The sequence below is a fragment of the Leopardus geoffroyi genome, chromosome B1 (assembly GCF_018350155.1).
Source record: "Leopardus geoffroyi isolate Oge1 chromosome B1, O.geoffroyi_Oge1_pat1.0, whole genome shotgun sequence".
NCBI lineage: Eukaryota > Metazoa > Chordata > Mammalia > Carnivora > Felidae > Leopardus > Leopardus geoffroyi.
The window spans coordinates 1,337,117-1,353,198 of record NC_059327.1 but is presented as its reverse complement, the minus strand read 5'-3'; the positions used below and the strand labels follow the sequence as shown (position 1 = coordinate 1,353,198).

At 57.8% G+C, this 16,082-nt stretch overlaps 1 protein-coding gene and 2 long non-coding RNA genes across 17 annotated transcripts in view; 2 read left to right on the top strand and 1 right to left on the bottom strand.

Annotated features, from left to right (window-relative positions):
- Nucleotides 1-23: 23 nt before the first annotated feature.
- On the top strand, nt 24-1,780 carry LOC123584140. 3 transcript variants are annotated; one of them, XR_006705187.1, is made up of 3 exons: nt 24-207; nt 437-687; nt 823-1,780. It is a non-coding gene; the product is annotated as an uncharacterized LOC123584140 (long non-coding RNA). The 3 variants fall into 3 exon arrangements; XR_006705189.1 differs by lacking the exon at nt 24-207 and adding an exon at nt 217-337; XR_006705190.1 differs by lacking the exon at nt 24-207 and adding an exon at nt 217-349.
- A 9,964-nt stretch (nt 1,781-11,744) lies between these two features.
- Nucleotides 11,745-14,028, top strand: LOC123584151. The gene is made up of 2 exons (XR_006705203.1): nt 11,745-13,184; nt 13,646-14,028. It is a non-coding gene; the product is annotated as an uncharacterized LOC123584151 (long non-coding RNA).
- A 691-nt stretch (nt 14,029-14,719) lies between these two features.
- The window catches only part of ARHGEF10 (Rho guanine nucleotide exchange factor 10), a 116,563-nt gene continuing 115,200 nt past the window's right edge, over nt 14,720-16,082 (bottom strand). For all 13 annotated transcript variants that reach the window (XM_045451395.1, XM_045451450.1, XM_045451404.1 and 10 more), the window contains one exon: nt 14,720-15,832. In XM_045451395.1, the coding sequence (XP_045307351.1) occupies nt 15,321-15,832 (512 nt within the window). In that variant the 3' untranslated portion in view covers nt 14,720-15,320. The remainder of the gene's footprint in view (nt 15,833-16,082) is intronic.

Below are 16,082 nucleotides of genomic sequence, written 5' to 3'. Positions count from 1 at the left end.
CGCGCCGCCGCGAGTCCCGGCTCCGGGGAGAGGGTTGCGGCTCGGCGCCGGGGCCGCCTCCGCGCGCCCCGCCCGCCCGCCGCCCGCTTAACCCTTTCCAGGACCCCGGGACTTCCTGCCGAGATGCGGGCTGCAGGCGTGGAGGGCGGCGCCACCTGTCCCCACGACGGCCCCACGGCCGAGGCTGGGCCCCAGCTGCGCCCCGGTGTGAGTGAATCCCCGCAGCCACCCCGCGAGAAGCGGAGAGCAGGTTCCCGCCGGCGCGCTCGGGGTTTCTGCCCCCGACCACACTCTTTTGTGTCCTGCTTCCCCTCCCCCGCTCCTCCTCTACAAAACCGTGAGATAAAATGTAGTGTTTACATATGTTTGCAAAATTGGGGACGCTGCGTTGTTGGCATATTTAGTGGTTAAAAACCTATTGCCTACCTCCTTACAGATTCCAGGATAAAAGACAAAAACGTTGCGAACGCTCAGAGGAAACTGCTGAACTTTGTTCTTCTGTCTGGAAGTGTGGCCTCAACCATCTCCGGCTCCCTGCAGCTCGGACCTGGCATAGGGCCACGGGGGGGACCCTCTGGACCTCACCGAGAACTTGAAGTGTTAGCTCCACAAAGCCAGTGGACAAGGGAGACACTTCCTCTGACTTCAGCCGCTTTTTAGTCCTACATACAGCTGCTTCCTGCCCAGGTCAGTTCTAATTAAGACTGGACCCCTGATGGCAAATGCTATTTTTAAAAGTTTTGTGCAAAAATTATGATGATTACATTTCCATAGGCCCAGAGAGCCTCAGACTTGACTTTTTTCAAATTTTGCTTTTGACAGCCTTTGCCGGTTTCATACACTGCGAGGCTTTTGGATTTCAGCGCCAGAGCTAACACCCTGAGAACATCCTTAAAAAACGTTTTCATTCTGCCAAGTGGAATACTTTACCTCGGGATTTGGATCAAAGGAAGCAGAAACCAAGCAAACTACTGGGATGTATATTTTTAAATTATCAGTTAACCATACCAGAAGCAGATCTTTTGGGGGCTGAACTCCTTCCCATCAGGCTCCATTTTTGTTTTGTTCTCTTTACTCCAAAAACATTCCAAAATCTACTGGGCTCTTTTTTCGCAGATGTTCTGTTCACCTTCACATGGAGACTGTGTGTCACTAGCTCACCCAGCTCCATTGGCTTAAAGATGCCTGGAGTGGAGTTTTAAACTTATTTCCCAGCAATGCCTCCATCCCTCACACCCCCATTCTTTCAGGGGAAGCTTTAGGCTGACCCACAGCTTTATAGCCTCATCCACGTCTCCCACCCACTTTTGTGGATTAGAATCCAGTGGCCCCTAAGTTTTCCCCAACCAAAGGTGGAGTACTGACCTGTCTTCTCTACCGCTCTCCAAACTTCCAGAGATCAGGTACGTCGCATTTAACTTTTCTTCCCGCGGGATCTTACTATGCTTGCCATATACTAGGTTCTTAGTAAATGTTTACTGAATGAGCGAAAAAGTAAATGAATTAACTTAAAATATTCATCCAACCCATATGCCATCTGGTAGATAAGGTGTGTGGGGAACCCCATCCCTTTTCAGACTTTACATGTTTTATTTTTAAAAACGTACTGTGGTCCCAATATGGCCAATGGAAATTGCCGGGGAACGATCCATGCATTTAATTAGGAAGTCATTCAAACTACAGGGACATCCAGAGTCCCTGAAGTCAAACATGGGATCCAACAATACCCAGAAGAAGAAGGACTTGTCATAAACATTAAATAATGTCCATTCCAACAGTATTTCAAGAATATTATTATTTTACTGTTTTAAATTTTCCACTGCTCAGAAAGAGCCTAACCACGCATGGCACACTTGAAGAAGTGTATAAACGAGCTGTGCAGAGCTGTATGAGGTATAAGTGAAAACGTAAGTGAAACTCAGAATTGCCCTGGGTGAGATGGTGTCCAGCCCCCTAATAAATGCAGGGTCTCCCGGCCTGGGCACCAGGCTTAGGGGACTCTGACCCCCATCTGGGAACTGCACGGGGAGAGGAGAGAGCACAGCTTTGGAATTCAACAGACGGGATTTCAAACACCAATGTCACCATTTCTCCATCTTAAGAAATCTGCACCGGGGCGCCTGGGTGGCGCAGTCGGTGAAGCGGCCGACTTCAGCTCAGGTCACGATCTCGCGGTCCGTGAGTTCGAGCCCCGCGTCGGGCTCTGGGCTGATGGCTCAGAGCCTGGAGCCTGTTTCCGATTCTGTGTTTCCCTCTCTCTCTGCCCCTCCCCCGTTCATGCTCTGTCTCTCTCTGTCCCAAAAATAAATAAACGTTGAAAAAAAAAAAATTTAAGAAATTTGCACAGAACCCCTGACCTCTCTGTGTTCTTCTGTCCTCTTCTGTCTGACCAAGGTGACACATGCAAGGCATTTAGCGCAGTGGGTCTTCACTCTAGCGGGAGGACAGCCCCACTCGTCACCTGTGACTTTGTCACTGCCCCTCTGGCTGAGTGTCAGCAAATACTTTCTGCGCTCCCAGTTCTGTGCTTCTGCGTGTCGTTTTCATCACACAACACCCAGTACTTACAGAAGATTCAGGCGGCTGGGCGGTCCAACATTGGGCCCTGTTTGGGTGCTGGGCACCGGTTTTCTACTCGTGCTGATGCCAGAGAGCAGATAGTTTCCCCAAAGCTTAATAGCCCATAAGAGTTGACGCACTCCTGCCTTCCCATAAAAAGCAATTAAATTCCAGTAGCTGCCAGGAATCGATCCACTTGCTACATAGTACTTTGAGTCTCTTGGCATGAAAAATTAACCAGAATATCTGTGTGTTGGCGTGGAAACATCAGTCCCCGCGGCCTTGAAAAATTCTGCCCGTGTCGTACGAACACGAAGCCATCTCCTACACAGAGCTCCCCGAAATTCCCCTGGCCCCACCGTGACTACCCGCTTCGGCTCTGATGGCTCTGGGTCCGTTTGCAGTGTCGTGTAAGCCGTTTCTTCAACATGGTGAATATTCTCCTCAGGCCTGACTTTTCCCAAGCATCTAATTAGCCCGTGCCTGAGAATGTTACACCCGAAAAAGAGGAATGTAAGTGCCCTGAAATACTGTTGACGATTGGCCATTAACTGGTTGTGTACTGACCGTGTACTTGTGATGTCACTGCACACATTTTCTGTTACGGACGGTCCCGGGTTTAGGAGAATACCTGAGCGGTCCTGATCTGAATAGGACAGTGGAGACCTGTCTTTTTAGCCTCAAGCCCCAGGGCCAGCACTGTGAGCAGATCAAGCTGTGCTCGGTGCTGGTCCAGTCGGTGAGAGGAGGAAGCCTGATTGTGCTGAGTGTCTCCCTCCTGCCGTCCTTCATCACTGTGGGCAGCGGAAGGAGGGGGGGTGGGGGGGGCTGGCAGGCCACCAGGAGGCCAACGGTTCCTGTCAAGTGAGTCAGGACTACAATCCCTAAAGGCCGTGAAGTTTATTAGTGCTCATTCTGGTAAACCTTCTCTTGGAAAAGACATACCAACTGAACAGTTACTTTTAAATACTTTAAAGGCATGTGTTTATCCTGTTAGAGCAAGTTATTTACAATCAAATACGATCTCACATGAATCTTTGCGGTATACCTACACGTAAGCACGCATGTAACTCCGCAAAATACCCAGGTGTAGATACATGCACGCACCGCTTCCAGAGGGCAGTTTTACAGTTGAGGGAACGAACTCTCTCTCAAAGAGTCCGATGTCACTTTCGTGTCACGTGCGGCCGAGCAGGGATGCTAGTCCTGCCCAACCCTGGGCCCTTCTTCACATTGACAGTGAAACACCGTCTTTCCAAATGAATGAGTCCGATCTTCTGAGTACAGATCAAGGAGGCACAAAACCATACTTCGTGTAATGGGAATCGATGTGTTAAAAATAAAATTGGCTTCCTGGTACATCTCAATGGCTTCATCCTGACACACTGATTTCCACCCCAAGCCCCCAAACACTTTGTGCTGCGAGTGAAGGGTTCACTTTTCCAGCCGAAGCTGCCTGGTGCGTGAGTCGCCCGAGACCGGGGGCGGGGAGGGAGGGTGTTGGCCTTGCAACCTGGGGGATGGGTCCTTCTCTGCCCTAAAAACCATTCTGCTCAACACTCCTACTTCACACAGTGGGCCTGCAGGAACTTTCTGGAAGGGAATCTCCTGCCGTTTGCCCACTGCTCTAGTAGGTTAGGGCCAGGACGGGAGTTCTCTCCTGGACAAGCGGCACTGGGGACGCCCAGTGGTGTGGGTGCAGCAGGAGGGCCCGGTGCCTTTACCGCCACGCCGGGAAGGCGGTCCCCAGAGCGGGGTGCCTGCTGTTCTCAGATCAGTCTCTTCTACAGCACAGTTCTCTCACTACACAAGGAATGCTCATGGGGCGTCTGGGTGGCTCGGTCAGTTAAGCAGCAAGGTCAGGATCTTGCGATTCGTGGGTTCGAGCCCCACGTCAGGCTCCTTGCTGATGGCCAGGACCCTGCTTGGGATTCTGTCTTGCTCCTGCTCTCTGCCCCTCCTCTGCTCTCTCTCTCTCAAGATAAATAACTTAAAAAAAAAAAATCCAGTTAAAAAGAAAACAATGTCAGCAATGCCTTAGGTGAGGTGCAAGTTAAATGAGACAAAAACCAAAATCAAAATGGAAGCACAGTGTTACTGTCTCCCCACTGATAACACAGGGACTGCAAAAAAAGTTTTGTTTTTTTCAAGTTTTCCCACAGTAAAGGTCTAATTAGGAAATCTCAAAAGTATAAACTAAATAAGGACACCTTATCCAATTAACCCCAACTTAAAGGTTCTTATGGGTTAAGTTGTGTCCCCCCGACCCCCGATAAAGGCATGTTGGAGTCCCAGCCCCTCAGAGCGTGACCTTATCTGAAGATGGGGCAGCCAAACTGAAATGAGCCGGTTAGGGCGGGCCCTAACGCAAGATGAGCGGGTCCTTCCAGAAGGAGACTCCGTCACAGACGTGGACAGGCACAGAGGGAGGCCGAGTGAAGGCAGAGGCAGAGGCTGGAACGATACGGCCACAGCCAAGGATGCTGGCGAGCTCCGGCCCGCAGACGGCGAGGCCGTGACGCAGGGGTGCCAGCCTGGCCCACGGACCGTGGGAGGGCGCGTGTCCCCTGCCCCGGCCTCCCGCGGCCCTTCCTTATGGCAGCTCTGGGAAAGCAGGACAGGGGTCCGGGGTCTTCGCCTCTCCGACGGTCTGCTGTGGGGGAGCACGTGGCGGTTTTCCTTGTTTTTAACCCGTTGAGGACTGGCCTTCTCAAAATACGATACAAATGAATGGGTGGACAAAGGAGAGTTTGGCAAGGGTACACAATACAGACGGCCACTTCCTCGGGACGCAGCTAAATGGGCACACGGCATTCTGTCAAAATGTCACCCGCGTCTCTGCTCCGCACGCGGCCTGGGGACAGTCAGGGACCCGGCCCGGCTGGAGGATGTGGGTCTGAGGAGCAGCAGGCTGCCGGGTGGTCCTGGAGAAGCCCCGGGCCACGGCACCCAGGGCGGCACGGCTGGGCTCTCCCGCTCCGTCTGTCCGGACCTCGACTTCCTGTGGGGTTGGGCAATGGGCTCGCGGAAAAGTAGCCGCGGAATGGGGGAGGGGTGGTCACAAAGGGGCTCTAAACTATTTCCAATAAACATACACAGAATCCGGGGCGCCCGGGGGGCTCAGTCAGGCAAACACCCGACTCCTGATTTCGGTTCCAGTCAGGAGCTCACGGTTGGTGAGCTCGAGCCCCACGTCGGGCTCTGGGCTGACAGCGCGGAGCCTGCCTGGCATTTTCTCTCTCCCTCCCTCTCTGCCCCTCCCCCACCGGCTCTCTCTCAGGATAAACGATTAAAAGTCTGTACGTGGACACGGAACCTGGCCAGGCGGGCCTCCGCGTCTTTCAGCACACGGCCCCTTTCCCGCCGCTCCGGGGTTCGGCCGGGCGCCTGCCAGGAGAGCGCTCCTGAGGGACATCGAAGCTGGAGGGCCTGTGTGAACCCTGGCCTTTTGGGTGCGTGATGCTCTGGTTTCGTGGTTACAGAGATGCTGGACGCTGCTTCCTCGGCCCCCCCCTCCTCCTGCGCTCAGCCCCCCGGAAGCAGGGGGCGGCCTCGGCCAGAGGAAGGGCCGCCTGGCGCAGCTGCAGGGGACGGGACCCCGCAGCTCACAGTCGTTCTGTGCCGCCGCAGGAGGCCCGGGGCCACCAAGCCTTCCCAGCTCCCCCTGCCTTCCTCCCGAGAGGCCTCTGCCTCCTGCTGTGTCTCCCCTCCTCGGGCATCTTTGGGGTCCCGCTCGGGAGGGAGCCTCCGTGGGAGGGGACCCCCGGGTAAGCAGATGACGGCACTGAGCTCCTGCGATCATCGGACCCTTCCAGCAAGGCCGAGCCGGGCGCCTCCGGGAGCCACCGGACGAGATGGGTGGAAATGTCCACGCACAAAAGCGGTTGCGTTACAGGAGCCCCCCCGCGGCACCTGTGTCGCACCTGACACGGTGTGTGTCCGGGGGCTGCTCCCAGCTCTGCGTCCAGGCCCGCTCGGGGCCTCTCCGAAGCCTGTCTGCCACCTTTCCCCAGGCCGGGCCCAGACCCCGCTGCCCGGTAGGCGCGAGGTCCCAGAGCCGCTGGCTGAGGGTCCATCCCTGCCCTGCCCCACCAGGTGTCCTGGGCCGGGACGGCCTGTCATCAGAGACCTCCTCGCCTGACGACTTTGTTGTTCGTGCCTTTTATTTCCCCTTGAACATCTACCGTTTTGCTCTTAGAAAGGAAAAGAAAACATAAATGCGATTACTTTGGACAAGTGTGTTTGGGGAATGAGTTCCACAGAGACTCTGCTGAACCTCCAGTCGCCCCACTGTCCCCTCAACCCGTCCCCCTCTCACGCCCCCTTCTTTCCCACACGTCACCTCTCTTCTGCCAAGCGAGGAGTCTCCCTGCCCGGCCACAAGGTTGGCCTGGGCCTCAGGCCTCCAAGGGGACGGGAGAGGGTTCGAGGAGGCTGCGTTCGGAAGGGACTGTGCCGGCTGCAGGGATTCACTGCCCTCGCCCCGTGGGGCCGTGAGAGTTCACGGGGTCCCCTGCAGAAAAGATGCCATGGGCAGAGCTCCGGGAAAGCCGGGGGACTCGGGAGACGGCTGTGGCCCCAAACCACACCTCAGCCGCCTTGGAGAACAGTAAGGCGTCATTTTCCCACGGCCTGGGGCCGCGGGGCCTGCATCTGGCTTCTGCCCTGAGTCCTTGGGGACTGGAGGCCCACCAGGCAGCAGGCGTGCTGTGGGAACACCCGGGGGGCTGCAGGTCTCAGAGACCCCCGACCACCACCTGCTCCATCCAGGCAGAGCACAGTGCAGAAAACAGGAAGTCGGGACGCGGTCCCCACACCTGGAGAGCCCGCTCCAAACCACGGAAGCCCTGCTGGGTCAGGCGGCACCCGGTGACTCCTGAACAGAGCGCGGCGTGCAGCAGCCCGGGGGAGCTGCTGGGACACGGGGCTGATGGTCACTCTGCGGGTTGGTGCCCCTCCACCCGGCTGCAAGAAGACCTTTCAGACGATCTGCTGTCCGGTCCCATCTTGCCCTTCGCCCCGGAAGGTGTCCAGCAGAAGACGAGAAGCCTCCGCAGGATTCCTCCGGGCTGCCAGCGCGGCCGCCATCTGACGGCACCTCTGCGTGGCCTAGTCCTGCACGAATAAGAACTCACGCTTTCAATCCACAGGACGGTGCGGGTTCCCTGTGGTCGCTGTGACACGCTGCCATAAAATCGGTGGCTTCAAACAATACACATTTCTTGCTTACGGTTCTGCAGGTGAGAAACCCACCCTGGGTCTCCCCGGGCTAAAGTCGGGATGGTGGCAGGGCCGGTTCCTTCTGGAAACTCCAGGGGAGGCCCCGTTTGCTCGCTTCTCCGGCGCGCACAAGCCCCTTCCTCGGCTTTGCCCCTGTGGCTCTCTCCCTCACCCGGTTCCTTCTCTGACCCGCCCGCCTCTCCCTTGCGAGGACCCTCGTGATGGTGCCTGGGCCCCCATGATCGAGTCTCGCCCCCTCACCCCAAGATCCTTAATTTACTCACATCTGCTAAGTCCCTTTTGCTGTGTGAGGCAACAGGGGGTCTGGGCACTAGGATGTGGGCATCTGGGGGCTGTCGTTCGGCCCGGCACACGAACTCGCCGAGATGAGCGAGATCTGCAGAGGCGTCTGCACAGCACCGGAGCGGCGTGGCCCCGGGTGGATGCCCCGGCCTTGGCCCTCCCAACCAGGGCCTGGCCCGCTGCAGGCAAGCAACACATCCTTGTGGAGAGAATGAACGTATCCAATAAGAAGTGAGAAAACCATGGGAAGATCAAAATAATCGTGGCCTGCAGGACGGCGTGGTGGAGACAGGGGTCCAGAGGGAAAGCGCTTTCCGGAGTGACGGCTGCCCGACCACAGGCCGGGCACTGAATCGAGACCTTTATCCATTATTTTATGTAAATCTTACCAACCTCCTGCATTTTACAGGTGACAGAATTGAGGCTCAAAGAGGTAATTAGCCCGAAGCTGCATGGCCAGCAAACCTAAGTCGCACAGCCACCGTCTGACTATCAAAGCTTGTGTTCTCAGCCCCCCGTCTGTACTTCCTGAAAGCTGAAAGAGGTTTCAGGATGCTGGCACAAACCAGGACAGTGGCTCCAAATAATCTTCTGGTCGCTAACTTTGGCAGAATGAATGCTCCAGCTGCTCCCGGGGCGGGAAACGCAGACACACACAGCAGCCGGCACACGGGCTGCGTATGCTTCCTGGCAATTCAGAGCCCCGATCGCCAACTGTGGCCCCTAGAGATCCACAAACCCCAGGTGGTGGATCCTCGTCTGGAGAAGTCCTGTCCTCTGAGGAATTCCGTAGCGGAGTCAGTCGTGAATCTTTGTGCGGAGACCAAAATTACCATTTGTGTAAATCTGGACGTGCGCACGTTGAACTTGCCCAGAATAGGGTGCCGAGAATAGCGCCAAAGCCAGGCGGACGCAGCGAGACGACGGGGACATCTGGGGACAGAGCAGGAATCCCGTATGTTCACGCCAAATAAAGAAATCGAGCAAGCGACCTTCCCTGGAGACGGAGAACGTGAAGAATTGGTGTGGCCTCAGCTCCGCCGGCCGGGGGCCGTCTGCGCACGGGGTGTCCAGCGTCCCCCCTGGCCTCGGCCCGCCTGCCGCCCTGCCTGGATGAGAACCACTGAACTGGACACAGGACACGAGTCCCACACACTTGGCACCACAGGAAAAAAAAAAGCAATAATTCTTTGATGAGCAGAAAAACATAAGAATAACTCCTCCACTACTTACCGACCTAGAGCAAGGCGCACAGGGCTCTCTCTCTGCGTGCGCGCCATGCACCAGCAGCCCTGCACCTCAGAACCTTCTAGAATTCGCCTGTCAGCGGCTGGGACACACTTTACTGGGTCCCCCGGCTCTGCTCAGATGCTGTACGGGAGCAGACCTTCCAGAGCAGGACCCTCGGGGACCCCGCCCCTCCCTCAACCTCAGCTCTGCCCTCCCCCTCGCTCCCCTCCCCCACATTCATCACTGCCTGGCCCTGGGCTCTGCCTCAGCCCTCAAACTGCATTCTAGAACACCACACGCGGCCTACGTCTGGTCATCCTCCTAGAAGGCGGCTGGCTCCGTGACGCTCAGCTGATGCGCTGCGTACCAGGTGGTCTGTGTGAACCAGAACTTCTAGAGACCCCGTGCATCGTAACCGGAGACAGCCTGGTGGGCACATTCAGCCAGCAAGCCGCTCGTACGGGTGATCCGTTATCTCTGGCGTTGACAACCCAGCCGAGGGAAAAGCCCCTCAATCACGCGGGGCCTCGGGTCTCTGTGGGCACCACTGTGCGGGTACGCTGGCCGCCCTTCTGCCTGTCCACTCCGCGGCCTGGCTGGGCTCCCGGCAGCCCACCCACACGATCCCGGCCAGCGGGGCCCCCGCCAAGGGTCTGCGCCTCCCCCTTTCTCCCCGCGGTTCCCACCCGGTCATCCCAGTGCCGGTAAATTCCGGTCCTGGCCGAAGGCCGACCCAGTCCTGCTGTCTGTCACCAGCGTCCGGCTTCCGCGGCTCTGTGCCCAGTCCCCTCTGGCGGGACGCCCGACCTCTCCCAGCCGCGGCGTCCTCACCGCCCAACGGGGCACAGACCCCCCACCTCCCACGGCGACTGTCTTTCATAAAACCACAAAGCTGTGCCCACATGGTGTCTGCCGACAGGAGGCGCGGAGAAACGCCGCTTCAAGAGTCAGACTCGAGAAAGTGTCCTGTACAGCAAGATGGCCTGTGACGCACGGACGGCTGCTCAGTCCCCGCGCCAAGTAGGCAGGGGCCACAGCCCTCACGGCGCAGGTGAGAAAAAGTCACCTGAGCTTCCCAGGCCGCCCGCTTCCTGCCCTGGCTGGGCACTCCCGCGCTGGGGGCCCAGGGCTCGGCACCTTCTCAGGAGGGACAAGGGGCCGTGTCACCGACTGCAGGTCCGGAGGGCGAGGGACACACCATGCGGACGCCTAGAAGGACCAACGCGGAATTCTCCCCCACGAAGAGGCGGCAGAAGGGTGCCTTCAACCCAACAAAAGCTATCAGGCACCAAACAATTCACCAACCCGCTTTTCAAGGGTTAATTCTTTCTGAGGCTCTTTGGAGAGAGCCAGCAGCAGGGAGCAAACTCAAGCCAGACCCAGGCCGAGAGGCTGCCTCTCTCTCTCTCTCCTCTTCTGCCTGAATAAACATTGTGCAGACAGGCCCTCGCAGGCGAGCACAGAGGCGAGTGTGCAAGCTGAGTGTGTGTGCGTGCGCGTGCCCAGGGACTGCAGGCGAGGCGTGAAAGAGATGTGGTCTGGAAAGGGGGGAAGCGCTCTGCGCCCCGAAGCAGAACCACCACGCTGGGTGTGGGAGGGGTGCTTTCCAACGGTCTCAGGCAGCCGGAAACGGTCCTGAAACTGTGCGGTCGGGGACCCTTCACGGATGGGTGGCTGGCCACCATCAGCGGCACACCTCGCTTCCCTCAATACACCTGCGCCCTGGCGTGGGACAGAACGCACTTCCCCGCACGTAAATCCGAAAGTCACCCGAAAACTATCTGCTCTCTAGGGCTTAAGCTGTGTCCGTTTTATAGGAGAGAAGACCGGCTAGAAACTACCCCACTTTCCTCAGGATCTAGGACACGCTTATCAGATTGAACCCACAAAATACTGACATACAGCAGCTTTGGGACATGATTTAGGAAATCAAATACGAGGACTCCATTTGCAAAATCCCATTTCTATACAGCCTGTCAGAAATACCCCAGAAAGTGGGGCATCCGGGTGGCTCAGTCGGTTGAGTGTCCGACTTCGGCTCAGGGCATGATCTCACGGTTCATGAGTTCGAGCTCCGCATCGGGCTCTGGGATGACAGCTTGGAGCCTGGAGCCTGCTTCGGGTTCTGTGTCTCCCTCTCTCCCTGCTCCTCGCTTGCTCATGCTGTCTCTCTCGCTCTCAAAAATAAACAAACATTAAAATATTAAAAAATAATAATAATAATAATAAAGAAAAGAAATACCCCAGAAAGTGAAGTGAGTCGCCCGTTCGTGACCAAGGAAACGCTGCTGGAGAGCAGGCCCCGAGCCGCCTAGAAAGCCAGCCAGCAGGCCCCGAGTTCACCACACCAGGAAAAAGGCACCGGAGTCTTGGAAGGAAGCCTCTCGCCCAGCTCTTCCCCTGTGTGTCTGCTGGGTTGGTGGCCGGGGGTTCAGAGGGCGGCAGCAGGCCCTGGCCGAGGCTGTTAGGACGTTTCCTCTCTCTCTGCTGGAAGGAGGGCCTCTCACGGGCCCGGGGTTTTTAGCACTTCTGCAGGGAACAGGGTTATCTCAGAAGCCAGGCGTCCCCAAAGGCTCAAACTGCGGAAAAGGCTGTGCTCCCAGCCAAAGAGGCAGACACAGGAGGTGGTGTGGGTAGAGTCCAAATGGATGAGGTCAGAGCTGGGTCCCTGCAGGGGACTCTGGGACATCTGCATGTCAGCTCAGAGAGGGGTGCTCGGAGCCACCAGCCCTGCCCAGCTACCCGGGACGGGGGGTGGGGGTGCAGAGACAGGAGGTGGGGGGAGGGAGACAGGTGGGGGCAGGAGGAGATGAGGGTTCTCTCCAACCAGGATGGGGGGCAGGAGGTGCCTGTCACAGCCCCTGTCATACCCCTGTGTCTGTCTCTTGCCCTAAGTTTTCCTGGCACACCATTATCCGCTGAGCTTGTGAGCCGGGCTGGGCCCGGCTGGGCCAGCTCCTGGAGCTGAGTCCCTCATCAGGTCCAGTCCAGGCTTGGGGCATGGAGACCCCGGGGGCTCCCTGCTGTGCAGGGGGCCGAGTGCCAAGGAGCCTGAGGACAGGACCCCTGGCACCACTTAGATTTGCAGACGTACTTGCCCCCCCCCCCCCAGAACACGGAGCCCCCATCCTGCCTTAACTGTTCACAAGAACCAGATGTCCTCACTTCTTGCCCGAAAGTGCGCACCAATCCTGCAGGCACACCGGTCAGAGTCAGCCCCACAGGACGAGTCCACACTTCCGGGTTGGCTCCGGGTCCCTTCGGGGGAATGACAGCACCCACCTAACACGGGGGCGCCCTGGTCTCGGTCCCGCCCCGCCCCACCCGCACTGACGTCCCTCCCCCTCGGCCAGCACCTCTGCAGGCTCGCTGGGGGGAGCCGGGCCCCATCCCCCACAGCACGGAGCACGAGGGGCCTCCTGGGTGAGCCCTGAGCTCCCAAGGCCCCTGGGCGGCAGGACGGCCGTGCAGGGGCAAGTCTCCGGGTGCCGGGTCGTGGCCCACAGGGGCCCAGCGTGGGGTCGGCGGTCTGGGGAAGGGCCCCCTCTGGAAACGGGGCCAGTACTTCAGCAGCACATAAGGTTCCAGAGACAAGCGCCACCCTGGGGCGGGGGGGCGGGTACGGGAGTGCCGGCGACGGGGGCTACGCTTTACCCCTTGGGGCCGCAAGTCCAGAGCAGAGGCTGGGCGGGGCCGGTGTGATGGGGGCTCCCTGGCTCACAGACGGTGTCTTCTTGCTGTCCTCGCGGTCCTCGCTGGCGGAGGGGCTGGGAGCTCTCCGGGGACCCTCTCCCGTGTGCGTTGATCGCGGCACGGGGCGCCACCCTCGCCACCTCAGCATCGCCCTCCTCCTGACGTCACCACCTTGCAGGGTGAGATTCCAACCTAAGAGTTTGGGGGCACCCATCCACGGCACTGGCCCAAACGCACCCACACCTGGGTCTGACCCTGGCGGTCCCAGGATGCCGCTGGGGGCCAGGCGCCAACCACACGCGGAGCCGCTGAGGCCGCCGGGCCAGGGGGTGTGAGGGGCCCGAGGGAACCGGGCCTCGCCCCGAGGCAGGGAGGCAGGGTGGGGAGCCCCAGTTGGAGGAGCCAGGGCCCTAACTCTTGGAGCCCAGGAAGAGCTCAGGGGGCCGCAGGTGAATCGGAAGACAACTATGGCCCCAGAGAGAGGCCGCTTAGCGCCCAGAGCCCCTCGCAGAGCGGGACCGCTACCACGGGAGCACCCTATGTGGCGTCACATGGGGTTTTTTCTAATGACGTCATCGATGTTACAACCTAAACGCAAACCTCCACCTGTACGGCCTCGTTCTCTCCTTATTTACGCGAGAAGAAAAGCTACTGGTTTGGAGGTTTCTGAGACGGTATCAGGTCAGAGTCCTTCCGTTCCCCTGGCCCGTGAAAAGACCGAGAACCTTCACGACTTCTGCCGCACAGACGTTACGGAGCTCGGTGGGCTGCAGATGCGGTCTTCGTGTTTTACACGAAATTCATTCAACCTGCGACGTCACTCAAAATGTAAAACGGCGAGTACGCGAGTCTCTTGGAAGTGTCTCAGCTCAGCACCCACCTCAAGTCACAGCACTGTTTTCCTCTCACGCTGGGACTGTCTCTGGAACTCGTACTAAACTCCCAGGCCGGCAGGTGGCCATCCTGAACTTGAAACGGCCCCTCAGACCCCCCCAACTGCCCCTTTGTGTTTTATGGGGGAAAAAGGCAACTCGAATACTGTATTTTTAAATAAAAAGACTTTATTTATGACTTCAGGTAGCAGCTAACAGTTTAAGAAAGCTTGGGGAGAGATTACTTTCGCGTGGGGGTATATGTGCACCTTGGGAAATATTTGGCTAAGGCATAAAATTAGCATTTTTTAGTCATCTGTAAAGTGCTGAGAAGTTTATCTCCGGTGACGCCCGCATTAATGTTCTCAAACCGCTCAGTGAGTACGACACGGAGACGTAAACCCACGCTGCACGGGACGGGGCCCACTGCTCGCCCGCACGCCTCGACCGCGCGGGGGCTCTGTGACCTCAGAATGCAAGCCTTCGTGCTTGAAGGAGGCACACTGAGGCAGTGTCCCCGGCCTGTGTCCCACCCCAGCAGGGACACACCCACACTCTCTAGCACCATGAGTAACCTCAGAAGGCATATTCGAAGCAGGCACCGAGGTCCAGGTCAGCAGGCGCGGGAAACACCCTGAAAGAGCTGAGGACACGCTCAGTGTGCATCTCCTACGAGAGGGAAACGTGCATTTCTAATGTGGGTATTGATACTCTTTGCGAGGAGGAGGGAAGGATCTTCTGGTGTGGACGCTCGAGTCTAAATGTTGATAAGGTATTGAGCATTTTGGTTCAAAGCCGAACGTTATTTGTGAAACGTTACAGACGATATATTGACTAAAACATTAACTGTTAATCTTTAATAGAAAAAAAAGGCAGTACAAAAATACTACTTTGTTAAAGTACACAACACGCACATTATGCCGCTTTGGAAAACCCACTTCACTTCAGAAAGCAAATACCACCACCTGGACGGGGGGGGACGTTAGCTGGCTCTCTTCAGCGTTACAGACTCTGTGCTGGAATTTAAAGATATACAATATAAATAAAAGGAGAGACTCTGAATCGAGTAAGGTTACTCTAGGAATTGTTAATAAGTTTCTCTACGACGGAATAAGCTGTATTTCCCCATAAGTTCTGAGTCCGCGAACTCTCTAAGCAGCAGGGCCCGCGAGTGGGTGTGGAGCGTCTGTGTTTCCGCGTGGTCTGCTGCGCTCGCGAAGCACGCGGTCGCCCCCGGACGCCAACACGGCTGCAACCCGGCCTGGTCCTCTGTCCCCTCACGGGCGTCTGTGCTGGCTTCCGCTCCGGAAAACACCACCGCGACGGTATTGCACATTTCTTCCCCCAAGACGTGATTTACCCTCAACCAGTGTAGACACGGCTACAGCCCTCGGGTCGCCTGGCTTGGCCGCAAGGACACGGCCACCCAGATGGGCCGCAGACTCACGCGTTCAGCAGGGGGATCTGCCAGACCATGATGGAGGCGGCCAGCTCCTCGGGGCGCTGCGGCCGGGACTTCCTGCTCACCCGCCGGTGGCCCTGGCCCCCACACACCACCAGCACTGAGCTGGCTTTCGCCCTCCTGACCCGCCGCCCTCTGCTCGGCAACATGCTGGGGAGCCGCAGGAGGTCGTAGACGACGCTCTCCTCCGCTCTGGGCTCCAGGGAGCCTGAGCCCTGCGATGGGGTCAGGGACCCGGACGACGAGGAGAAATCGCTTCTGTGGGTCATGGAGCCCAGCGAGCCCCCCAGCCAGACGGCGTCTGGGCTGCTCTGACTCAGGCCGGGGCCCGGCCCCTCGCCCGGCAACACATCCTTCTGGTCTCCGTCCTGAGGGTCTGCGCCAGGTGGCGGGCTGCCCGAGGGCTTGTCCTTGTCTGTTTTGAGGGCGGCGGTGGCCATGACCAGGAACTTGACGGGCCCGTTGTGTGCGTGGTAGGAGACCATGCCTCTTCCTGGGGGACGGTGGGGGGGGGAGGGGTCATTCAGCAATCTTCAACAATCACCGCATGCGACAGCCCAGAGGGGGTCAACATGCATCTGCCCCCGTCTAAACCACAGAATCCCACACACGACTGGGACACCGACTGACCACTTAACACGAGAACAGCTTCTCGAAACCTCGTGGATTTTTAGTTAAGTCCACGAAATCTTCCAGAATGACGGGCTAGGATACAACCCTGGTTTTCGTCCACAGCAGTTCCG